Source organism: Amphibalanus amphitrite, unplaced genomic scaffold, assembly GCF_019059575.1.
Source record: "Amphibalanus amphitrite isolate SeventyFive unplaced genomic scaffold, NRLGWU_Aamphi_draft 000230F_arrow, whole genome shotgun sequence".
Classification (NCBI taxonomy): domain Eukaryota; kingdom Metazoa; phylum Arthropoda; class Thecostraca; order Balanomorpha; family Balanidae; genus Amphibalanus; species Amphibalanus amphitrite.
In genome coordinates this window covers 356,950-383,474 of record NW_024881725.1, presented here as the reverse complement: position 1 = coordinate 383,474, position 26,525 = coordinate 356,950, and the positions used below count along the sequence as shown (strand labels likewise).

The 26,525-nt window shown below is 49.9% G+C and overlaps 1 protein-coding gene across 2 annotated transcripts; it reads right to left on the bottom strand.

Moving 5' to 3' along the window:
• Nucleotides 1-802: 802 nt before the first annotated feature.
• Nucleotides 803-25,857, bottom strand: LOC122385783 (UNC93-like protein). Of its 2 annotated transcripts, XM_043374283.1 has the most exons (9): nucleotides 25,695-25,839; nucleotides 5,390-5,713; nucleotides 4,858-5,099; nucleotides 4,600-4,723; nucleotides 4,117-4,199; nucleotides 3,719-3,732; nucleotides 3,455-3,586; nucleotides 2,651-2,813; nucleotides 803-2,268 (listed from the first exon to the last, which is right to left on the bottom strand). In XM_043374283.1, exons 2-9 carry the CDS (start codon nucleotides 5,676-5,678, stop codon nucleotides 1,774-1,776), a joined length of 1,542 nt encoding a protein of 513 aa, XP_043230218.1. In that variant the 5' UTR covers nucleotides 5,679-5,713; nucleotides 25,695-25,839; the 3' UTR covers nucleotides 803-1,773. The 2 variants fall into 2 exon arrangements, with proteins under 2 accessions (XP_043230218.1, XP_043230217.1); XM_043374282.1 differs by lacking the exon at nucleotides 3,719-3,732 and having other exon boundaries at nucleotides 3,455-3,600; nucleotides 25,695-25,857.
• Nucleotides 25,858-26,525: the final 668 nt, after the last annotated feature.

The window sequence follows — 26,525 nt, the reverse complement described above, 5'->3', positions numbered from 1 at the left end:
GTTCAAACGCACGGTGATGAATGACGTACACTCCAGTAAACACACTCCGTTAAGAGTTAGAGTTGATTAGGTCTGGGGAGGTAGCTGACTAATTTATTTCCCTCATTCTTGCTACTGAACACATATAAGAGGTTATACCTATAACTAAAACTTTGTGGAAATAACAAAGACCGAATATGAATCCTCGTAGCATGCACTACTATTTACTTATTGTAGGGGATTTGTTTTGTTGATTGTTTTGTCGAGGCAAATAATGCATACGATCATCGACGGAAAATGACACCAACATCAGTCCCCCAGCCTGAAGCCTGCTCGTTTCGAGTAGTTTGTGCACTGTAGGTGACGGGACCTACCTCACGTCCCACCGCATAGATGTCGCTGGAGACCTTTCTCCTGCGCTCGTCTGTCGTCTCGGCAGTTTTACAGCAGATGCTTCTTAACATCACGCACCTGAGGTTTCCTGTAGCTCAGCACTTGTTACACACCTCACATCTCAGCACCTAGTCGTGTGGTACACTCATCGCACATTTCTGCATGCAGACGTCGGCAACCGCCGCCGAAATGACCTGCACGGTAAGGGCATTGCGTGCCGACCGGACTCGAGCACCTGTGCCGGCTGGTACGTCACAGCTCCGTCTCTGTCTAAAGAGCACCTGGATAAACTTATTGTGTGCACACCTGAGCTGTTTTCCGTTTTTAGATCGCAATATGCAGCGCAACACTCCAATTTCTCGGCTCCCCAAGCTAGACGGACGTCTGCAATGTCGTTGCTAGTACCTACAATTGACGAAGAAGAGAACTGTTTTCATTTACACCATTTATATTGTATATTACAGTACTTATTATATAACACCATGGAACAGCATTCAGGTTTCCAACCCACAGTTGCGCCACGTAGAGGACACGCTGACAAACCAGCGCCCAACAATAGTTCAAACGACGAATCATAAAGTGCAAAAGGCACAAAAACGATCGTGGCGCTTGTATCGGTTTTCTGTTGTGTATAAAAATATTGGGCATAAAATATCGCCCTTCGGTATTCCCTGGAAGGCATCAGTGATTCTCCTAGTTCCACTGTGCGTCTTGAGCTGTTTTCGACGGAACATTGCACATCACGATGCTGTCTAAAGAACATCATACCCAACAAGGTGGCTAAAAAAGGCGATCACGATCGAGGGTCCTGTATGGAATGAATGAGCGAATAGTACACATGATGGAAAGAATGTGGAAGCAGATTCCATTTCGTGAAAGTATAAATGGTCAATACCGACCCTCCCGCACTTAGCGAGTGCTAGGGTTTCGCTTACTCCAATTTCAACCGTCTTATTTAGGCGTAGTCTGCATTCACGCGGTAGAGATTCGAAACATTGTTCATGGGCTCTATATGAGTCCCTAAAATATTGATACAAGGCTGTTTAAAATACACTTCTAAAATGCAGCTAACATTCGCACTGGCTGCAATTCGCTATGACCGATGGGTGACCACAGCACACCAGCCGAGCGAGGTCGTTGCTCCACCAACTTCGGTGACCAACTGCACTAGATGGATCGCATCACGCCCTTAGATACCTAGGCCAGCAACCACGACCTAAGTCATTGAACCAGAATTACGTCACAGGGCTGGCAAAGTAGCACCTAGTTAGGGGCTCAAGCCACCGATCCAGCTCAAATTGCTCTACGGCACCCAGGGAGCCACTCTAGCTGGAAGTCTGGCCAACACATCCTCGCCTTTATAAGTTCTGTGTCATCACGTCCTTCCCTCATCCCCACCCATCACTCCTTCGTGATGGAGAGCGTCTTGCACCGCTTCCTCTCCAGCACCTCGATGGTGAGGTAGCCGATCATACCCAGCGTGAGCACCACCAGCAGGATGTAGATCTTGACGTCGACACACAACATGTCCGAGTAGATGAACGAGATAGCGAACCCGAGCGACTCCCAAAGACGGTAGTTACTGAACGCCGCCTCAGACGTGTGCGGGAAGATGACTCCATAGAAGGCGTTGATCTGGGTCTGCCAGACGGCGTCAGCAATTCCCCAGGCGGCCGCCAGCAGGAAGAAAACATGCGATTCGTCCGGCCGTGGCATCCAGTGGATGAAGGCGATGATGACACCGTAGTTGATGAGCGCGCCGAACACGAAGATCGGGACGCGGCCGATGCGTTTGATGACGAAGCCGAAGCTGAAGGAGCAGATGGCGTCGCACACGCCGTAGGTGATCATCACCAGGCCGACCCGGTGGATGCCCCACGCGCACGACACGTACGCCTGGCGGTATAGGAGGGAGGGGGAGGGGTTAGTGAGCGACATGTTGACTTGAATGTGATGGGGACGACAGACGAGCGAATATGACTAGCAAGCAGGCTTTCCGAAAGTTACCCACATAGAAATGACTTCATTGAGATCTTGATCAGCCATTTGAACGAATCGGTTTAGTGATGTGATGACCAACTGAAATTCGTTCACAGCCGGTGAAACAAAGAGTCAGTTTAGTGCTGTAATGACCAAATTAACTATGGATAAGTTTCTTAATGGACAGTTGAATGTACGAAATACCTAAAACTAAAATTTACAAAACCATCTTAGGACTCTCTCGCATGGATCTGCGGTCATCGCCTATGTGTGTGCCGAGCTCGGCCCTCACACCTACCTTGGTGAAGTCGGCGGTGATGAAGCCCTGCTCGAAGCCGGACCACAGCGTCAGCGGCACGATCAGGATCTGGTAGGGTTTCTTCAGGTGCACAAAGGTGGCCAGCAGCAGCTGCAGGGGGCTCTTCTCACCCTGGTTGTTGGTGCGCTCCTTCTCACCATATCTACGGAAGATAAACCGGTCGTTCATAAAAGTGGCGGTGCAATGGCAATTAGCAATGGAGGTTACTGTACTGTATTCCTATTTATAGACATTATCAGTTGACTCGCTTGCAGGAATGCTTGTAGGAAAAATGCACACATCAGCGCTTGCACAATGGTCATTTGAAGAGCAGGTGCTTCAATCACCATAGTTTATGCTGGGCGATATATTGTCATTACGCTGACATTTCATGCGATGCAGTTGCGCAGTTCAAAATATTTACGACACGAAAATACTTCATACCACAGTAGGTACGTGCTGTGAGTTGTGACAATACTTTGTAATTTACTTCTTTTACATCCCGGTATCCACTAGATAGTCTATTCAACGGCTGATGTCGTGGGGCTGGGGCTTTAAATATATGCACATTGCACATCCCAAGCCGTCTGCATGCTGGCATGTGCACTAGGCATTGTGAAGTCGTCTCGGGGATGTGTGTCAAGGCTGACTTCACAGACACCAGCCGTTAGCAGGAGCCACGGTGTGTTGTGCTACGTGCACTGCCCGTTATGGTCACTCATGTCGCATCACCTGGTCATGGCATATCGCCAAACCAGCCTATCGGATCGATATTAGCCCCAAAATTGTCCCACTGTTTTTCACCTGTCGAGACTGTCGACCAGTATCGAGATGAGCACACTGGAGAGCACGGCCAGCCCGAGGAAGATGCCGGCCAGGGTGTAGATGCGCACCTCGTCCGGCCGCTCCAGATTCGTGTTGTTCACCGCCGAGCCGCCGGCCGACTCCGCCTGTGGAATAGAAGGGGTGGGGGCATTGGTCACGTGACCTCACTGTCGAACCGCCGACAGACTCCGCCTGTGGAATAGGGGGGGGGGGCATTGGTCACGTGATATCACCGCCGAACCGCCGGCCGACTCCGCCTGTGGAATAGAGGGGAAGGGCATTATTGGTCACGTTAGCTTGCAATCTGTGATATCAACTGCAGACCAGAGGCATTCGATAATGAGGAAGGTTGAGGTAGCCCTGAATGCAATGCAGGCTGTTAGCATACCAGGATAATTTTGACAAAAAGATTTTCATTATGTTTTGATTTTTTAAAATACGTTTTTGGATATCAGATTTACAGGAATGGAGATAAAACGCGCAATAGGTATGCATCCTTTGTGATTTACTTTTTATGCTTGAATGAAAGCTTGAATGGAAACAAGCAAAGATTCATATAAGTATTTACCATTGATCTATACCACCTAGCCTGTAGCACGCTCTACACTGCAGGACATAAAGATCCTTCCTGTTGGACTTACGCCGGGGCAGTAGTTGATTCCGCAGATGGAGAGGCTCTCTTCGGACGGCGGCTCGACACCAGCACCCTGGCCGGGATTCAGCACTGAAATAAGCAGAGTCGTTGAACAATTGCCGTGCTTCCTCAGTTTCCAATGCTTCCTCCGCGCTACTTTTGTAACGATGGTAGGATTGCCTTTGGGTACCATTTATACGCGATAAGCATTGCACAATACACACGAGTGTGCTATCTGCGGACTGCGATACGTATTGCCGCTAGGTGCCATCAGAGCACAGAGTTCTTTTCCTTAGGATCTGCTCTTTGTTACAAATGACGGTACAGTTGCAAATGAAGGTAGGTACTAGGTAGTTATATATTTGGCATTTCAGTTTCAGCATGGGACTCGTTCTGGCTTATATAAGAGTTGAGTTAGAATTAATAATGGCTAAACGAGCTAAACATTCCCAACTTTGAAGCATGGGAAATGGGAACCCTTGTCACTTACCCATGGATGAGATGAGGTTCCCCCAGATCTGTGAGGACTGGAACAGCAGGAAGAAGATGCCGAAAAATTTGACGATGATGGGCTCGGAGGCATCTTCGATGATCTCTGCGTATATCTTACCAACCTGTCGGGAAACAGTTGTCGTGTGAGAGTCGAACGAGTTTTGATAATTGATTGCCAAAGTACCTAGTAAAACAATGAGAAGGTGCTTCCTAATCAACTCATCATTATTATGTTGCATAACTGGTCATTACAAACCTGTGTCAAGTAGGTACACTTGGCCGACCACATCGGCGCCGCTCCGAATCCGAGGATGATGGCCGCCGGTATCATGGTGTAAGACCGGGGGTAGAACTGAGCCAGCATGTACAGCGAGTAGCAGAACGTGCAGACCACCATGGCCCACTTGCAGGTCAGCTTCTTGATGACCAGGGAGGGCAGGAACATGCACGACACAATCAGCGCCACGTAGATCGTTGCCAGACTCTTGGTGCCGAGACCTGCGAACAAAAACATAAGAGGTCAGATAACGGGTTAAGTCAGATACGTTGACTTTAGTTATGTGCTTTGGCTGGATATGATTCGACTCCTCCGCTTGTCCGAATCCAAATAAATAATAACTTGTTAGGTCGCAAACGCGCAAGAACCAGGCTTGGTAAGCATAACATTTTAAGACCGTTTTATCGTTCTTGCCCAAGGTTCATGTTGTTCAGATTTACCCCAGTTGAGTGCCCTTGCCTCGACCAAGTTCAGATTTCTTACCCGTTCCTCCCCGTCAAAGTTCACTCACCGGCCTCAGAGTTGATGGAGCTCTGCAGGTTAGACATGCTCTGGAAGGCCGTGAACAGGCACATAAACGAAAACGAGATGGCCACAACATTTTTGATGATGCGCCACCGGTCGGCTCGGGTCAGGTGGCCGGCCCCGGGCGTCTGAGGACCCGATGAGCTCCTCTCTGGGTCAGAGGCGGTGACACTGGTGGTCGAGGAGCTGGCGGTGACCTCCTTGGACGGCAGGTCGCCGTTCTTCTCGCCGATGTAGGACGAGTTGTCGTACTGGAAGTCGTTGCCCTTCCCCATGGTGGCGGGATGAGGGTGTTCCGCCGGTTATAACTCTGGAAGAATTTAGAGAACGGAATTAGAGGTGATGCGCCACGAAACTGCACTTCTTATAACAACCATGTAAGTGAAGGTACTGGGAGCTAGGGGTAGGTCTTCATATAAATGTAGTTTTACTCGTGTCGTCATTATCTGAAGAGTTAAATTGGGATGGATTAGATAGAAGATAGCTGTAAATGGTCAATACGAGTATGCAATTACATCCATTGCATACTGTATAATTACGAGCTGATGATAATAAAGGCTTTTAAAGCCTTGACCACAAAGCTGATAATTTGATTGCTTGCTGGAACCGAAGCCATAACTGTGAACCAATGTAGCATTTGAAATTCATCACAAGTCATCCCTGACGGCCAAGGCTCCTGCTCAACTGCAACCCGACAATCACCATCCGCCCGACCGTAGCAGCTCACAGACGGCACGCACAGCAATCACACTGCAGGGCTGGGGACTATACATAGCTCAGCTGCGTCAAAGGACCTTCACATTCCGGTGGCGAGCGACTGGCAGTCACGTGACCGGACAGGGAGCGGGCTGGAGGGGGTGGGTGGGATGGGGGGAGGGGGTGACCTCTGTCATCGCGCGGGCGCTCATCCGAGGCACACTCCGGCAGTCTCGCTCATTTGTCTACGCCACGGAGTGGAAATTAGAACACCAATTTACGAGTCTGTCTCGTATGTGATGGAGCCTTGCAACTGCTACCATCGAGCTATGTGCTTTAGTTTTCTGTAAGAGAGCTAAGCTGGATGACGCAACAATAGGAACAGAACAATAGGAACAGGCCAACTCAGGATAATAAACCCAACAATTAGCGATTTTTTGTGCTGGCTACCAATAATTCCTTTCTTTGAAAGATATTGTTTATCTAATGAACGATAAAAACTTAACGATTTGAATATTCATCCAAATCGGATTGATTGCGCTCGGCCTTACCAGTTTTGCGTTTTGAAAATAAGTATGGCATTAGTCCACTCAATAATGAAAAGTTTAATTCCTAATTGAACCGTTTGTATTTATGGTAAAAACGTTATGGTATTATGGTCTTAATTGGCAGTGTTGTGAATTATTATTTGTTATTTTTTTTTTTGAAATAACTACTCGAAAACAATATTACCTATGTCTGATTGCGAGGACCAAACCTTTCCAGCCTCAGTGAAACCCTTACATTATACCGATCGGGAAGGCGATGTCACACTTCCATTGTGAGAGCCACGCGCTCTAGTCTACCAGATGTATCTATGTCACACGTGACCGCGCAAATACATCGTGAACCCACGGCGTTCCCGAGCTGGGCTCAAATACTGGCTGAGAAAATTGGGTACCACTGATACCGTTCGTCCGTCCATCTGTTTGTCCGACAGTCCAGTTCGTCCTGGGAGAATGCAACGGCAGCATGGAAACTAGCACCAACTCTAAATAACAGCCGCGTGGCGAGGTGCTTTTCGGTGAATCTCATCGCAAACTTTCGGTGCAGTTTGGAGGTTTGATGTGTAGTCTGGTTGGTTATTCCTGAGACCATCATCACACACGACGGACGACTGAGAGATCCAGTGAGAGCAAAATTAGTGTTCATCGGACATGAACATTGAGCACATACCGCGAAATGGAAAGTCCGCCAGACTGGTCACGCGAGTTTGAATCAGCTGTCGCCAGAGCCGGTTACTCATGTCCGACATGTTCTCTAGTGCCGTGGACGGCTGTAAGAGCGACTGTTCGTGACTGCCAACCCAACACATGTCAGTTAAATGACAACGCCTCTGGAGTCTCAGTCACAAATCACAAACTCACTCCGCCAAAACGGCTCTGCTATTTCGTGGCAGCGAGGATTTCTCTCGCACAGCTGGTACACAGTAAGTACACACATAAGCTTTGAATTCTGATTTTAATGTGTTGTAGCTTATTTTCAGTATCTAGCATAAATGTTCAAACACAACACACTTTCGTATAGCCGGACAAGGGCACCTACTTTGCTAAGCACGGTAACGCGGTACCCGAACCCCCCATTTGAGCGATTCTATTCTCTGTCGCAGACGCTCAGCATCCGATCTTGACGAGCATACCGCTGTCTCGCCGGACGGCGGATCGTTCAATAGCATAGACGGCGCATCGAGCTCAGTGCGTCACATTACATTATGCGCCGAGAACAATGCACTATTAACAGGTCATCTAACAGGGACTTTCCCTACCGAGATGAGGCCAACGGATTCGCTGTGTGCTCAAATTTGTGATTGGAGGTCGGTTATAGCTTTACCAGCAATGTTGATTTTGCAACAAGTCAAAACCGCTGTGCATTTTGCAACATTTCTACTGACTAACAATGTCTAATCGGCGACATAACTAACACTTGCCACCACAGAGTCACAAACTCGCAGGGTCACGAATCTAGCATTCGGGGAGGCGAAAACAAACCCTCTAGAGTACAATTGTGTCCTTACAACAGTGACCAAGCTCGTCCAAGCGTCAATGGACATTGGACAATGGGGGGGGGGGGGGGGTCGCATTCCATGGCACCAATGTGGTTTCCTGCAACTGCGCCTTCGGCCGAAACGCCGTGTCACGTAATGTTACGCCTTAGTATGTCAGCAACTAACACTAGCATTGACCGTCAGGGGATTGGCTGTGACTGTGACATCCAGTCAGCTTTGTCACCCTCATCAACACTTCATTTTCTGTTCGGAGACGTTATTCGTGTAATGTTTTGTTCGTCTGAATGGAATCTGTTCGGTCTGCCAGTACTTCACCTTCTGAAGGACAGATGCTCATGGCTCAACCATCTGATCAATAGACACACGAGGAGAGTGTCCGGCTGTGTCGTCTGGTCGCCTTGACACACTCCGATCGCATCCCCGCGCAACCTGACCTTTCACAGCAGTCCACCTCTCTCGGTCCGTCCCTCTCAGTCACTATCGACAAGACCCCATCTCTTCTTTTGCAAACACTAACGCTCCTCAAGATTCCTTCCGTCTATTCCGGCTCCCATCAGTAAATTTATGTTATTCTTTGCTCCTCATGATACTCTTAGATGTCCCACGCTCCTCTCGGCTCCTCAATGGTCCTTCCAGCACTCTCTCCAGCTCCGTTTGATCAGTGGCGGATCCAGGGGGGGGGGCAAAATGGGCATTTGCCCCCCCCAAACGGCATAATTTTAACATTACGCCTATGGACGATGCATGGAAAGAATCGATAAATTGTTATGGTTTGCCCCCCCCCCCAAAAAAAAAACTATGAGCTGGATCAGCCTCTGCTTTTGATCCTTCCGGCCCATCCTGACCTCTCCTGGCCCGCTGTCCACCGTTTTCCGTCTGGCCGTCTGGCCATCCGTCCGTCCGTCCGTCTCCGTCTGTCCGTCCGTCGACCTGTGCCCTCCGGGCGTCACTGACACACCGGTGACCTCCATAGGACCGCTATCATTACACCGAGCGGCGACCGACCCCAACCCTGCCGCACGGTGGCACAACACCCCGTCCCGCGCAGGGGGGCCATTTCGCAACGCACCCCGGGGCCGGTGCCGCGCGAGATAGGGCGCTAATATGAACGGAGAAAAACTTCGCCAGCGCGGGCTGTCGACCGGCCGGCCGCCGGCTAGTGAAAGTGCGCCATTGAGGGGCCCGCTCGGGCATTCAGACGTGCCGCCAGCGGCGGGGGCGGGGTCAATTCTCCTGTCCGAGGGAGCCCTCCGATGGAGTTAGGCCCGGGCAGCGCTTATCGAACAGCACTGCGGATCCGAAGGTTGGGACTTTAATTGTGAAAAACCGCCCGCCCGCCGCAAAACGCAAACACCGCAAAACGCGCAAAACGCACGCCGAAAGCGCCAACGCAAACTTCGCAAAAAAACAATCGCACGCCCGCCGAAAACCGCAGAAAAAACGCACAAAATGCCGCAAAAAAACGCGCGTCCGCCGCAAAACACAAACACCGCAAAAACGCAAACACCGCCGCCGCAAAAAAAACGCCCGCATCGCCCGCCGCCGACCGCGAAACGCCGCAAAAAACGGCCGCACGCCGCGAACCGCAAAACGCCGCAAAAACGGCCGCCCGCCGCAAACCACTAAACGCCGCAAAAAACGACCGCCCGCCGCTAACCGCAAATAACGGCCGGCCGCCGGCAACCGCAAAACGCCGTGAAAAACGGCCGCCCACCGCAAACCACAAAACGCCGCAAAAAACGGCCGCCCGCCGCAAACCGCAAAACGCCGCAAAAAACGGTCGCCCGCCGCAAACCGCCGCTAAAACGGCCGCCCGCCGCCAAACGCAAACAGCAAAAACACCCGCATCGCCCGCCCGCCCGCCGCCAAACACAAAAACCACAAAAAACGCAAACACTGCCGCAAAAAACGCCCGCAACGCACGCACGCCCGCCGCCAACCGCAAAACGCCGCAAAAAACGACCTCCCGCCGCCAAACGCAACCACCGCCAAAAACGCAAAAACGGCCGCCCGCCGTCAAACGCAAACACCGAAAAAAACGCAAACACCGCCGCAAAAAAACGCCCGCCGTAGGCAAAACGCAAACACTGACGCATTAAGACAAATATGGCGCCATGCGGCAAATGTGGTGCATTCATATCTGCCGTTTAAGCAGCCATCCCTTAATTACAGCGCATCATAATCGTCCAATGTTCGACAAGGTTACGCACATTCTGCGCTTTGCGGCAAAAATGGCGCTTTGAGACAAACGTGGCGCACTGCAACAAACATGGCGCATTCGTTCATGTCGCTTAACAATTCATCCACCCACCAAATTCTAGCCCAATCGGACTTCAACTTACAAAGTTATGTACATTTGAACATTTCACTATAAAATATCTCCGCAACGGAGGTGCCCAGATTTGCACGTGTGCCACGTGACCACTGGTGGTGCAAGCAGGACTTGTCCCCTCACTGATTGCACCATTTCAGTGTTCCTGGCTTGTGCTGTTTTCGTGCTATAAGGCCACAAGTCGGCAAACACACGATAATCTGGGAGGTACGCGACTCAAACACGTGGCCACGTGGCACGTGCCGGACCTTTGATAGCTTCACCGTTCACACCACGTGATGACCCATCGACGTGGCCATCAGCATATAAAAGATGACCCCGGCCGGTGTCACCGTCCCTGAACAGTGGACGGCTGAAGTCGAAAAATGGGAAAATTTAGGGAAATTTCACCTTTCGAATATATAATTTCCCCAGAATTTCGAATTTTTCATTTTACAAAAAATCCGAGATAGCAGTTTTTTAGCCCCCTTCATTCTGTGCCTATACCCGTTTTCAGATCGACCCTATCATAAAAACAGACGGCCTGACGGCTATTTCCCCCATTCCTTGCATTTCACAATGCTAATATATTTAAGCACCAAAATTGATCCCGTGCCACGGCACGTGCAATAGCACGTGCGCCACGTTACCACTAGTGCGACAAGCTGGACTCATCTGCTCACCGGCTGCGTTGATTTGGTGTCGGTAGGTGGAGTGGTTTCCACGCCATAGGACCCCAAGTTGGCCAATGTCGGATTTTCCCGGAGGTTACCCCATCAAACACGTTTGCACGTGGCACGTGCTTTTCAATCGCCCCATATCTGACCCATACCATGTGGTAGCCGACACCCCGGTGCACAACATATTGAAACTTTTTCAAAATCTAACGTGGAAATTTTTTGCAAAATCGATTTGAAAATAATTTTTCGAATTCGCCATAGGCTCAACATGGGGTAACTGTTTGTGACGATTACCCGAAATTTTGTCAATTATATTTTAAATAATTACCACCGTCAGTTGGGGTGCCAGCCCGAGATCCGACCCTAAAAATATCAGCAAATATAATTGACGAAATTTTTCGCAAATCAAATTTCCAATTTTCCCCCATGTTAACCCTATGGGAAAATGCACGTGCCGATTACCCCAAAACGGGTTAATTATATTTCAAGCGACCGATGCCAGCCGGTAGCTCCCCGATACGGGACCAAACGCTGAAAATGGCAAGCAATTCTACCGTGCCGTTTTCGCGGGGATCAAAATGTCCCAATTTCCGGCAGAAACGCAAATGTCCCCCTAGAGAGGTAGCTCAGGTTGGGATTTTCAATAGAAAATCACAATTCTAAAGAATAGTGATTGTTCTTAATTGAAAAGTCCCAACCTTCGGATAGGCCCGGGCAGCGCTTGTCGAACAGCACTGCGGATCCGAAGGTTGGGACTTTAATTGTGAAAAACCGCCCGCCCGCCGCCAAACGCAAACACCGCAAAACGCGCAAAACGCACGCCTAAAACGCCAACGCAAACTTCGCAAAAAAAAAAACAATCGCCCGCCCGCCGAAAACCGCAGAAAAAAACGCACAAAATGCCGCAAAAAACGCGCGTCCGCCGCAAAACGCAAACACCGAAAAAACGCAAACACCGCCGCCGCAAAAAAAAACGCCCGCATCACCCGCCGCCAACCGCGAAATGCCGCAAAAAAACGGCCGCACGCCGCGAACCGCAAAACGCCGCAAAAACGGCCACACGCCGCAAACCGCAAAACGCCGCAAAAAACGGCCGCCCGCCGCAAACCGCAAAACGCCGCAAAAAACGGCCGCCCGCCGCAAACCGCCACTAAAACGGCCGCCCGCCGCCAAACGCAAACAGCAAAAACACCCGCATCGCCTGCCCGCCCGCCGCCAAACACAAAAACCGCAAACACCGCCGCAAAAAACTTCGCAACGCACGCACGCCCGCCGCCAACCGCAAAACACCGCAAAAAACGGCCGCCCGCCGCCAAACACAAACACCGCCAAAAACGCAAAAACGGCCGCCCGCCGTCAAACGCAAACCCCGAAAAAACGCAAACACCGCCGCAAAAAACGCCCGCCGTAGGCAAAACGCTAACACTGACGCATTAAGACAAATATGGCGCCCTGCGGCATATGTGGTGCATTCATGTCTGCCGTGTAAGCAGCCATCCCTTAATTACAGCGCATCCTAATCGTCCAATGTTCGACAAAGTTGCGCAAATTCTGCGCTTTGCGGCAAAAATGGCGCTTTGAGACAAACGTGGCGCACTGCAACAAACATGGCGCATTCGTTCATGTCGCTTAACAATTCATCCACCCAACAAATTCTAGCCCAATCGGACTTAAACTGAAAAAGTTATGTACATTTGAATATTTCACATAAAATATCTCCGCAACGGAGGTGCCCAGATTTGCACGTGTAGTGATTGTTCTTAATTGAAAAGTCCCAACCTTCGGATACACGGCGTCACTGCGACTCTGAGGGGGTTGTCCGAGGTCCGGACGACGGAACTGCCACCTGACGGTGTGTGTTTTGTGACGCAGAGTTGGCAGAGCAAACATTGGAGAGTGGAAGGGTGGTGGTTTTGCCACCGGGAAAACACGAGAACATTTAAAGACGTAGAAGATAGATGACCTGCTGATGAGGTAGAGGTCGCTAGCACAATATAATTATCGTTCATTTTGGCAGCCGTAGCTTATCAAACAAACTTATCAAACAGCTTATTTATTTATTTATTTACATCGTGTGCTCGTCCCTGAAATCATGGCCTAGGCCATAGGGCTATTCTTGAGCACGAGTCAGAACACATTGAAAGCCAAGGTAAAAAAGCTCTTCATTTTCATATTTTGAATTATCTACCTGTAAACAATCATGGATAGCATTCGCGTCTTTTTTCTGTCGTCTGCCATCCCGTTTCGCCCAACCTTGAACCAGGCATTCCTCTGGTGTGTAACAGGCTGACCCCAATTGTGTCCATTGACTCTGGGTTTTCCAGCTGCCTCTGGCCCGGTCTGCTATGGTGCCATTAATGAGCTCCCTAATGGAGCCATCTGTGACCCAGTCTGCCCAGGTCAGTGTGACCTCACTCGTCTGGGCTCGGCCCGGTCTGACCTCGCCCAGGGCGCGGGTGAGACGCCACGGAGGGGCGACTGGACTCGGCAGCTGACAGACGGAGATGTGTGGAGGAAGAGCAGGCTGTCATGGCTGTGGGCCGGTACAAACGGCTGTAGCTAGGATTGCAAAACATTTCAACCGTGTAATCCTCCGCACGATTCTGTCTCGCCGCACGCAATGAATAACATCTGCTTCAAACGTCCTTTCGACCTCTATACGCAAAGCAAGCCTCTCAGCTTCTTTCCTCTCGTATCGGTCAGCACATGCTTTTTAGTTTTTACCACCTATCCACAACCTCGCACAACATACTCAGTCGTAAACACGCTAGCCTGCGCGGCCCTATGGAAAAGCCGGTCTCGCTGATCATAGCGAAAGCAAACCGGTTCCGAACCCTAGGAACCCGTGCGAGATTCAGCCGGCCGGCCGAGTCGAGCGGTCACCTAAATGCAGAGGTTGTGGGAGGCCCTTCCCGGCCTCTGCACAGCTGATCCGTCTTATCTGCGCATTATGATGCGCTATTCTTGGAGGGCAGGTGGATCTCGGTTTTCTAAACGAGGTTTTGGGCCGGGAATTTCCGGGTTTTGGTAGCGGCATATGGTCGTTGGGTGATTCATTTTAATTGGCATTTTGATTAAGTACCAAAACACGTTGCCTCTGTGCACTATGCAACTGCGCTTAGGATTTGCCGACCATTTGATTCTGCTGATTTCATTACGAATTTGATGTTGGCGTGACCTAAACACATCAACAAACATGGAAATTTCAGACTTTCACATCCCGGGCATTTCCTTTGGTCCACCTGATCGCTTGAGAAACGTTTCTGAAAAACCTCACCGCCATTTAAAGGGATTATCCCACCTTTAACATGGGGTTTGAGTTGAGATAGCCAAGTTTGCGGCGAGGTTCAGAAACCACTATCTATCTAGGTTGCAACCCCCGCGGCCTCTTGGTGTTGAAGAAATTCGTTCCCTTCATTTGAAAATGGGCCTTGTACAAGGCCCTATCTTCAACATGGAGCGACCGTTAGTGTGACGTCACCTCGTTTAGTCATTCTGATTTAAATGGGTTTTTTTCGTTGAAAAATTGCTTAAAACTTGGTCTGAACTTTGTTGTGGTGCCTACAGAGTAAAAAGAATCAGCTTTATGACAGTAATGTGGCCTGGGGAAGGAGGTAATTTTGGGCAGTGACGTCACATATTTGAAAGTTTGTGTTTGGAATATGGGAAGCCTAAGATGTTTAATGAAAAATAAATGCCAGAACCGTGTTCCTGGTCATCCAATCTATAAAGTCGGGCACAATTTAACTGGTTTTAACAACATTTTAGAAGGTGTGATAGTCCCTTAACAATAAACAAAGCCGCTGTTATAAACAGGGCATCCCACACAGCCGTGAGAGGGACGATTCACGGTTCACGGTACCGTCTGTACCCCGCTCCGCCCCGCCTCGCCCCTGTCACGCCCACCTCTCAGCCAAATGGTGCAGCTCGCCGCTCAGCGGCATCCAGTCGACCTCGAGGTGACCTTGACGTGACCTCACCCACCGTGGACGGTGGCTGGTGCACATAGCGGGACGCTTCGGAGGGCCGCCGCGGACCTATTGTGGCTCGGCTGATATATTATTACTGGCCCCGGGCTGCTTCATGCTAAAAGGGCATTTTTGTGCATTGTGCAGTTTAAATTTAGAGATGTGTGCGAGCACCTGCAAGGCAGCTTCTTTATTTAGAATGCACCATCGAAAAACTTGTTATAAATTGAGCCTAAATAATGTCCAGACTCTACATAGCTTATCTTACAATAGCTGTCAACCGCAAATAGAATCCAAGGGAGTCTGATAAAAATATGCACCATTCATAAACGACGATTGCGAATCGTTTCCGACAGACTGTTTAAACGGATCAGTATGGCAAGTTACTGATAGGTACTACAGCCCATTGTGAAGGCAAACCAGAAACACTACACACCGATGGTTCGTCTTTTGGGTCCTTGTGCCTCAGAAAGACCGTTTTACTTTAGCCTGCCTATCAAGTCCACAGGTCTTTCAGCATTTCTTTAGTCACGGCGGTCGCGGTCGCGGACTTGGCATTGTCCGGGTAGCGCCGCCTCTGTCCCCGTCACGAGCCAGACGAGACACACGTGACTACCCTTCCACAGAAAGAAACCGGCACCGCTGGCTTTTCAGCACGTCATCAGTATTCTGAGCCAGGCGCCGGGGTGGGTGCTAAGAATTCAAAGGAAGGTGTCTGGCAAAGCGGATCTATCGGTGTTGTGAGCAGGGGGAGGCACTCGCCTTGGCCGTATATGGGCCAGAATGTCTAACGATTTCCGCCATGTTGTGTATACCAAAGTCTTGAAAAGTTGATCACTGCTATCAAACTGCAAGCATGAAGCAGCAGCACTTTTGAGTAGTGTACCTCTCACTAAACTGCACCTCTGCTAACGTACATGCAATTTATATTTCTGGTACCTATACACAACATGGCGGAAATCGATAGACAAAAACAAGTCACCAATGCTCCTTCCAGTATATATTAGAGTTCAGTGGTTGTGAGTAGTTTTTTCCTCGAGCGTGCATCGCTGAAGGTCTTTGTGGCGAGGTGTGGTATAAGTAAGCGACCTGGGTCAAATCATTGGAAGGCGTTGGTAGGATGTCGCAAGATGACCCCGGCAGTAGTAAAAACAGCCGGGAGACTTCGTAGTACGCCTGACTCATCACAACACAAAACAAAAGGAGAAAGCGTGCCTATTTCTGGTCAGGTCGCCTACCCATCGGTTCTGCTCGACTGCATGCCCAACATGCACATGGCGTAGGTCTGTGTAACGCTGGGACACAGCGAGTCTGGCCGCAGCTCTCGTTTGTCGATGAAATATGGCTACCGTGCTTAGGTATTTGGGCCGAGTCTATGAAAGTCAACTCACGAATGGCAATAAGATGTTGGTCGACCAGACTTGTTTCTTCTTCAGACAGAAACAGATTAACTGAGGCCCGTGACCTGTAGGTCAGTGCCTCACTGCCTCACTGCCGTTTGTCCGGATCGGTGTTCACATATCTTGCAAGAGCTCGTTCTACTCAGCCGGTGTCCGCACCATGCAATCCTAACTTAACTCCAACTCAGATCCAAACTCAGCCCTGCTGCCGTGCCGCACAGGTGTTTCAGTCCCGATCGGCGCGTGTACGACCAAACGTGATCCAAACCGCTGCCCTCCGAGTTCGCAATAGAATATTTGCACGTGCTTCGGAATGCAACCCGCTCTCTCGGCTTCCATTATCTCGTACAGTAACTCTTTCTCGACCAAACGAGGGGCCACAACCATCACTCGTGTCCGTCTTCGCAACTGCGTTACAACACGGTGCTAGTTCTGCTTCAGTTGATGGCGCTGCTAGACCAACGCTGGGGTCATTGCACTGTTGTTATTAGCCCCCGGTGTTGCCTTCCGAGGCGTTGTGTGTGCTCGAGCACACAAGTGGCACGTGGCATGACATATCAATTAGGGGAAAGCGGGGCAAGATGGGGATGTTAAGCTTCATGCTCACGTGCTTGCCAAAAAATGGACAGCAGCCGAAGTTTGTTGCTTTCATGATGTAGTAAAGGTACTTGGGCATCTTTTCCCTTATGTAGTATTAGATGCATACTATTGTTTGAAACCCAAAAACTGATTTTTAAAAACATAGCTAGATCCCCATCTTACCCCACTACCAGGGGTAAGATGGGGATGGACATGGGGTAAGATGGGGATACATTGGTATTTTTTTAAGGTACAGTTTCATTTATTCAAGTGCATTGCGTACAAAAAGTGGACCTAGAGAACCTAACCCCGTCACGCGATGACCTGAAGGTCAGGTCAGGTCATTGAACTTTGATGACCTCGGTTCACTTATTCGAGTTGTACATGTTTGTAGGCCAGTTTTTGGAGCTGAATTCGAATTAAGCAACCATATGAACATTTACGAAGTAGTTTTGGTGCCTTCGTAACATGTTACAAAGCTGTCAGAAGCGGTTTACTACGAATACCCGGCAGGACCCCTACTGGTTGACCTGACCTGGCCTGACCCGACCTGGCCTAAATGCATGAAGACATCATCTGTGATCAAAACTAACATGATATTCGTGATCAACACCCCGAAAACCCCATAGCAGCCACACTTTACGACGTTCTAACAGGTCCCGATTTCCCGACTTTTGGGCCATTGACCTGGCCTGGAAGGTCAACCAATGACCAAGGACCTTAAAATTGGGTATCATCGACTTCCTCTCGTCACGGGCAACACGCTCATTTTTATACGCAAAGCTCTAGCTTGATCAGGGGCGAAACGGCAAAGGGGGTCCAACGGACCCCCCCCCCTTTACGTTCGCGGCTGGAAAAACACCAATACGGGCGAAGGTTAACATCCACCTTGCCGCTAAAGCGGTAGGTGGTAGGTAAATTAAACACCGTAGGTAAATTATCGGCGCTAGCGCGCCACACAACCAATCGGGAAACCACTCCAGGGACAATACAGTGGTGATTTGGTAATGAAAAGGACGGTTCAGGTAAATGAAGAGCCGTATTTGCTTCGCCATAATCCCACACACGCCCGTATGAGTGATTATCTAGTCAGAGCTTTTGCTTGCTGATTGTGAGGGGTAAGATGGGGATGTCCCCATCTTGCCTCAAAATGGAACTCCCCATCTTACCCCGGCACGTTCACAAAATGTTAAGGACGCCACACACACAAAATTGCACTATTTAGAATAAATAAAAACACACTGTTGACCACCATATAAATGCACCTTAGTATACAATCATCAAGAGATTACCTTCACTCACACTGAAAACCAGGAACTCGCTTTTCCAGACCCCGTAAATTCCGATCATAAACATACGTTTTCACATCCAAACCCATCAAAAATATTGCAGTGGTCACAGGGCCGCAATAATTTTGTTATTGTCGTTTCTGGTCTAAAGGAAGTAAATAACCCCAGTGATCCCGTTCAGTCGCCTCTGAAATTCTGTATTTCAGTACCTCCCCGTCATACCCCGCATCCCCGTCTTGCCCCGTCTTCCCCTATTTAGCTTTCAGAAGGGTCTCCCAAATTTGATGCGCCACCTCGCGCGAAAGTTAGACCCATAGCATTGTTTTGCTTTATGAACGATTTTGAAGGACATCAGTTCTTGTAAAAAGAATTGATTTTTCGTTTTAAAATGTGCCAAAGTTCTTAGTGGGTGCTTTGCACCGTGCACGTACCGAGTGTCTGCAGATAGCCTGCTGTACGAGATGAACACCGGGAGACGTTGACTGAGGGTCGCTAACCCCACCCGAGGCAGCTAGCACACAGTTCTGCACGGATGCACCAAACTCGAACCGAACCCGCTCTGCAACGCTATCTGGTTGGGAGCGGTATAAATGTATATAATTGGCGCGTGGATAAGTATAGGTCTTTTGTTAGAAAACCACACGAGTTGTCGGAGTGCCAGGGTCGGAAACAATTCGCGAATCGGGCTCGTGCCAGAGCACGAGCGAACAATCGCACACCATGCAGGAGCCGCTGTAATTGACCTCGAGAGACCAAACAGTCGCTTTTGTTCCGGTGCATTCCGCCTGGAATGCATTTTGTCTTTGCATTTTTCCTGAATTCACCATTCGAAGATTGCATGGCGGCATTGTCGTTGCGGTTATTATAACAAGAGGCTTTATCTAGAAACGATAGAAATGTTTTATGTGGCATTTCCTATAATCGCTGGTAAAAATAACGGAACAACTCTACTAAATATACACCTCATCCTGCAAATACCACATTGACTTAGATTAGCATTCCATCATATGCTACATTCTCACCTATTGTCACCATCTCCCAGTAATCACTATCAGTGACGTCAGTGTTAAGCTCCGATCGGAGTGGGATTTCCATCCTTCGTTTGCCATTCCGTCGCGCCTGCAGTCTGCAGTCAAGGCAGTCGGGTTCCCTAAGGTCTCTCGCACTGCCGACCACCCCAATGCGTCACAGGTGTACTTACACGGGGGCTGGAATTTCCGACCGTGCCGTCTGGCAGGGGACACCAAGGTAACTGAGCGGGGAGCAGACTGACGGGACCGATCCGCTGCATTGCAGACGTTACTGAGGGACCCGAGGACATGACAGCGAGGTACGCAGACCAACACGCTGGATGAACCGCATAGTATCACAAATCTGCCTAGGGATGGAGGATATATAGAGCCGCGGGTTGGGCGAACTGTTAATGCTGACACAGGCTGAGGATGGAGATAAAATTTGAGAAGGAGGAGAAAAGAGTGGGACAGAGATTTATGACTGAAGAAAGAGGCATAAGAGGAAGGAAAGCTTCACATTTTTCTTCACCGTGATCCTTAACATATTGTTTCAATTTTGGTCAAGACAATGGCGTCCGCTCGTCCCAGAATAGCATATCTCTAGTGTTATTAGTGCTCTTTGCATGCATTTCCGAGGATAGAAAACCAGTTTTACCGCGGGCCGACCTGCCCATAACCTGTTCTACCGCTTCAACACGCGGCTGAGCTGACGTCTGAGCGGCAGATCAGACCGGCTTGGTGGACATAGAGCTACGCACTTACACAGGGCTCATGGATTCTGCAGCGTGTTCAATTTGAGCGAAACACGTGCCATGGAGTTAGTGCGTACTCAGTAAAGGGTATCCTACAATGCGATGTCATTTGCGTGTATGCATACAGGACGGCATGGGGAACGTAACTTGCCTTGTTAATAGCTCGGTAAACCATGTAATTAGACGTACTCTTAAACGAGGCTAATGATCTGTATGTATGACATGCACGCTTTTCCGCTCAATTATAATGAGAGCTGTGCGTGCGTGTATGAATTGTCGGCCAGCGGCCACCATCTGGTATCTTCAGCTGTGTCATAGTGTGTCAATGGTGTCCAGAGTACGCCCCTCGACACAGTTACACCATGCGGCGGGTGACTTCAGAGATAGCACCGAAGTCTGATGGGCTCTGTGCCTTCCTGTGCCATTCACCCCCGTAAACATACCCCAGATTCGTGCACAATTACCCGCGTGCTACTCTCACTAAGACGGACCTCCATAGTGGCGAACGTCATCAGGACATCTCGGGTCATAACTCGTCTACGTTTAGCTAACGACATCCGTTACAGATGCCGTCATCCGATCCCGTCTCCCGTTTCTTATTTGCGGCACCGCCCCCATCGGAGGTAGCAACGGTCGACACCGACGCCCCTCAATTGCAGTTTATCGGCAGCTGGCTGACGCAAAATATACAGTACAGCCCGTGCGGCAGTCGGAAACCACAGCCGGCTGTTACTCACGCCTTGCGTCACGCAGAGCTGTCACGGGCGTCACGGGGCTGCACGGGACAGCCCGGGGTGTCACGGCGGGGGGGGGGGGGGGGGGGCGGCGGCGGGGGCGGCGGCGGACCAATGGCAGCCGTCCCAGCGGTACCGCCCTCCAGACACACTGTTTATCGTGTAGCGGTGCCCCGCGCGGATTGGCCCTCGGCCTGACCTTGACCATGAATGGGGCGGCCCGACGGTGCCTCAGAGGGTACGGGGTGTAAACAGAGCCGTGTCCGGTGACAGATGCCGTGTCGGTGCGGTGGGACGACACACCGCACCGGTCAGGTCAGGTCACATTGACCGGGGACCGTTACCGCGACTGTATGTGGGAGCGAGGGCAGCGAGCCGTCAAATATTTACAGAATGGTTGGGAGATGAACTGCAGAATGACTGAAGTGTGATATTCCTCCAACGACGAATCGGATGAATTGCCGGGAGAAAACCCAATTCCACATCTCACTGGTTATCTGGATACGTTAATTTTTTTTAGGAAGTGTGTGCAATGCAACCTTTTTCTTTGTTCATTGAGCGCCTTTGAGTGTCAACTTATGAAATTCCCCAAAAATGGGGCAATTTTTATCATTCTATATGTACCTTTAGATGACAGTTCCCGTCAGCCATATTGAGCGAAGTTGAAACAGCGGGAAATGGGAGATAGAAAATATGATGAATTTAATCAAGATTAGCATGGAAGTCTACCTTTGGTTTTATCAAGCCATAGATAACATGAACTACCTGGATTGGACACTCGTTTTTGGCGCCAAAAATAAGAGGCCACTTTGGCCTCTTATTTTTAAAGGCGGCCTGTAACACTTTTAAGAGGCTGATATCTCAGCAACCACTGGGCCGATTAGCCTGCGGTCTTTTTTGTTCGGTAGCCCCATCCCTTCTGCCCCATAATTGACTTCTCATGATGCGTCTAGGTGACTGCCGTAGCACGTGCCACGTGAAAAGTCAGGGGTGTTCACTGTTCAGGGTATTTTGCATAAGTAGCGCTTTTGCGAGACTTATATCTCAGCAACCACTTGACCGATGTACATGCGGTAATTTTTGTAGGGTAGCTTCATTCATTTTACCAAGTATTGGACTATTCCCGATGCATGTGGGTGACCCCTTATGCACGTGCCACGTGAATGCGAAGAAGTGTCAGTTTTGTAACAATTGCAATATCTCGGTAACTACTCGGCCGATTGCGCTGAAACTTGGCATACAAATACGCACCCACCGGGCAATGTATATCCATGTGCCAGAGATGGGGTGCTGCTGCACGTGCGCACGTGCAGGGCAGGGGTCGTTTCCAGATCTCGAGAACGGCTGGACCGATGGCGCTCAAATTTGGTACACGGTTAGGGACCAGTTAGAAGGGTGCCGTGCACAAGTCAGTTGGGACCCATATTGCACGTGCGCACGTGCAGGGTGCCGCTTCCAGATCTCGAGAACGGCTGGACCGATGGCGCTCAAATTTGGTACACGGTTAGGGACCAGTTAGAAGGGTGCCGTGCACAAGGCAGTTGGGACCCATATTGCACGTGCGCACGTGCAGGGTGCCGCTTCCAGATCTCGAGAACGGCTGGACCGATGGCGCTCAAATTTGGTACACGGTTAGGGACCAGTTAGTAGGGTGCCGTGCACAAGTCAGTTGGGACTCATATTGCACGTGCGCACGTGCAAGGTGCCGCTTCCACATCTCAAGAACGACTGGACCGATTGCACTCATATTTGGCACATCGCTATAGACCGGTTAGTAGGGTGCCGTGCACCGAGAAAGTTGTGGCTCTGCGCGTGCTCACGCGCGCACGTGCACACCCCTCCGTCATATCTCGGGAACGGACTGACCGATTGCAATGAAATTTGGTGTGTGGCTGTTTGTTGCTTTTGTTGTGTGACCATGATGCTGACCGTGTATGAATTTTTCTCAGTCGACGAAGGTAAAGTAATGCACGTGCGCACATGCACACCTTATTTATATTTCTTCGAAAATCACCAAATATAACTGGTTTCCACATACACGTTTTATCTTTCTCATTGGTATGTAATACCATGTTTTATCTTTCCGTTGTCATCCTTTTCGGCCCGTCGAAGATCACTGGCCTTAAAATGTTTTTCACATACGCCTGTTTGAGTAGCATCAAAATCTGTCCTGCCCAGTGCCTTCAGCCAGAGATCGCGAACGGTTTTGTTTCTGGGAAATCTGAATACACATTTTTTAAATGTCGTTCTCTCGCTCGTCTCACCTTCTTTATACAGCACGGCATCTCTCTTCTTGTTCTTATAACCCGACCGACAGTTAAGCGCAGCGCATTTAACTGTCATATTTACACTGCTCGCCGACAGACTTATCTGCTTACGCCTTACATTATAGAATGTAACTAATGGCATATAAAGAAACAATATTATTCATCGTACTGTCATGAAATAATAAAAAGCAGCCTCTTGCCTTTCGTGACTTTCAAAACGACTCTCAAAAATGCTTTAACAGCTGTTGAATGTCGCGTGCACTTCAATTTAAACATTCTTTCGTTTCTTGCCTAATTTGACAGCAAATAGCAAAATTGCAAATAAATTTACAAAATAGAAACGCATGTTTTGTGTAAAGGCCTGGCTACACTATGCGTTTTCTGCGTGCGTTTTTGCTGGTTGGCATGTAACCCCTCTGTGTGCCGCTGAGGTCATCTCAGGTCATGAACGGTCACCTTGCTATTCCCTGATGGCACGCCAAGTTTGATCCAAATCGGTTCGCCAGTTTTGTTAACTTTAAAATGGGGTGTGAACGCGCACACGTGCATATTCACGCCCTTCTGAGGCACACAGTCACGACACTTTGTTATCCTTCAATCGCACACCAGCTTTTTATTGAAGGCGGCGTGTCCCATTTTTAGCTGGAACTATGGGATGTGCACGTGCGCACGTGCATTACCTCACCTTCGTCGACTGAGAAAAACTCATACACGGTCAGCATCCAGCCACACACCAAATTTCATTGCAATCGGTCAGTCCGTTCCCGAGATATGACGGGGGGGGGGGTGTGCACGTGCGCGCGTGAGCACGCGCAGAGCCACAACTTTCTCGGTGCACGGCACCCTACTAACCGGTCTATAGCGATGTGCCAAATATGAGTGCAATCGGTCCAGTCGTTCTTGAGATGTGGAAGCGGCACCTTGCACGTGCGCACGTGCAATATGAGTCCCAACTGACTTGTGCACGGCACCCTACTAACTGGTCCCTAATCGTGTACCAAATTTGAGCGCCATCGGTCCAGCCGTTCTCGAGATCTGGAAACGGCACCCGGCACCCTGCACGGCACCCTGCACGTGAGAAGTCACGTGCAATATGGGTCCCAACTGCCTTGTGCACGGCACCCTTCTAACTGGTCCCTAACCGTGTACCAAATTTGAGCGCCATCGGTCCAGCCGTTCTCGAGATCTGGAAGCGGCACCCTGCACGTGCGCACGTGCAATATGGGTCCCAACTGCCTTGTGCACGGCACCCTTCTAACTGGTCCCTAACCGTGTACCAAATTTGAGCGCCATCGGTCCAGCCGTTCTCGAGATCTGGAAGCGGCACCCTGCACGTGCGCACGTGCAATATGGATCCCAACTGACTTGTGCACGGCACCCTTCTAACTGGTCCCTAACCGTGTACCAAATTTGAGCGCCATCGGTCCAGCCGTTCTCGAGATCTGGAAACGACCCCTGCCCTGCACGTGCACACGTGCAGCAGCACCCCATCTCTGGCACATGGATATACATTGCCCGGTGGGTGCGTATTTGTATGCCAAGTTTCAGCGCAATCGGCCGAGTAGTTACCGAGACATTGCAATTGTTACAAAACTGACACTTCTTCGTATTGCACGTGGCACGTGCATAAGGGGTCACCCACATGCATCGGGAATAGTCCAATACTTGGTAAAATGAATGAAGCTACCCTACAAAAATTACCGCATGTACATCGGTCAAGTGGTTGCTGAGATATAAGCCTCGCAAAAGCGCTACTTATGCAAAATACCCTGAACAGTGAACACCCCTGACTTTTCACGTGGCACGTGCTACGGCAGTCACCTAGACGCATCATGAGAAGTCAATTATGGGGCAGAAGGGATGGGGCTACCGAACAAAAAAGACCGCAGGCTAATCGGCCCAGTGGCTGCTGAGATATCAGCCTCTCAAAAGTGTTACAGGCCGCCGTTAAAAATAAGAGGCCAAAGTGGCCTCTTATTTTTGGCGCCAAAAACGAGTGTCCAATCCAGGTAGTTCATGTTATCTATGATCAAGCACATCTCGTATTTTTAGCCCATCGGAACAATGCCCGGTTTTTCAGGTCTCCTCTTCCGCGCGAAGCAAGTTACTCTGAACAGCTTTCAGATTTTATGAAGACAACTGAATCGAAAGTTCACTTCTTTACATTTGATCGAACTGTCCGCGTTTGATGCAAACTGCACGACTAACTTTACAGTTGTATGTATGCAAGTATTCAGAGTATCCCAATCCGTGATATTAAAGTTGCAGGATAAGTTTTTGATAATGTGCCGTCGCAACTAGTTCGATAATTATGTTAATGTTCGGATTACAGGATGATACTCACATGATAAACGTATGCACACTCGCTTCATAAAACTTCTTACAATCGAGTATATACCTAGTTGTGGTCTTATGGTGCATACCTATGCGGTATTAAGTTGCCAATGCATTCCCAGACATAACATAAATTGCAACATTCAACCGTGCGCGTGCATCCACATTCACAGTTCTGACGTAGGTATTGTCGGTTGTCACCATAACACGCACCGTTGACCCACCTGTGTTGTCGAATGTCGTTCCTCTGGCTCCGCTGCGACCACCTGTGTTGTCGCCGAGCCCAGTCAGCTGTCAGCTCCGAGCCCAGTCAGCTGTCAGCTCCGAGCTCCACCGGCCGCGCACCACGCAGCTCTGTCTGTGCGCGACTGCGGCCGTTCGGTCGGCTCGGCGGCGGCGCCGCGCCCGGGACGGCCGTGAAAGCACGTGCAGCCCCAGCCGGTGGACCTCGCCGGGGGCTGCGGGGAGGGGCGGGGGCCGAGGACCGGCCCCGACCCGACCCGCCGGGCTGGAGGCCCCACTGGGACAGGGCAGATGGGGAGACGGCTTTGTGGTGGGGGATGTGTGGCGAAATGCTTACGCGCAGTTGTGTTTTTGTTGTTGGATAAAACGGGGTATTCATCTGTTGGGTTCTCCAAGGGGGTCATCTGAGTCCGTACCGTGGCCTTGCTCTTTGTCGGGGAAGCGGTGACCAGCGAAATAGGAGCTTTATATCGCATGTTTTGAAATTCGTTTTTTTTTATGATTGACAGCAGTCTGAATGGCTCAATCTTGAAGCAATATCTTCATCTTGTTACGGGGTTCATTATTAGGATGCGTCTCACACGCAACCAAGAGTGAAAACTACAACATTGATATTCTAACAATTTAGCTGTTCAAATATTTTTGCTGTTTTGGAACCGACGTAAGATTGAGAGGTAGTATCCAGTAACCATATCGTGCGCGCCGCGCTCTGAGAAAGGCTCGAGCCAATAAATAACGGACGAGGAGGGATTAATGCATGTCCTCAAAACGAGGCAACGTAGCGACGTAGCGAACCCGGTATACCAGGGCCT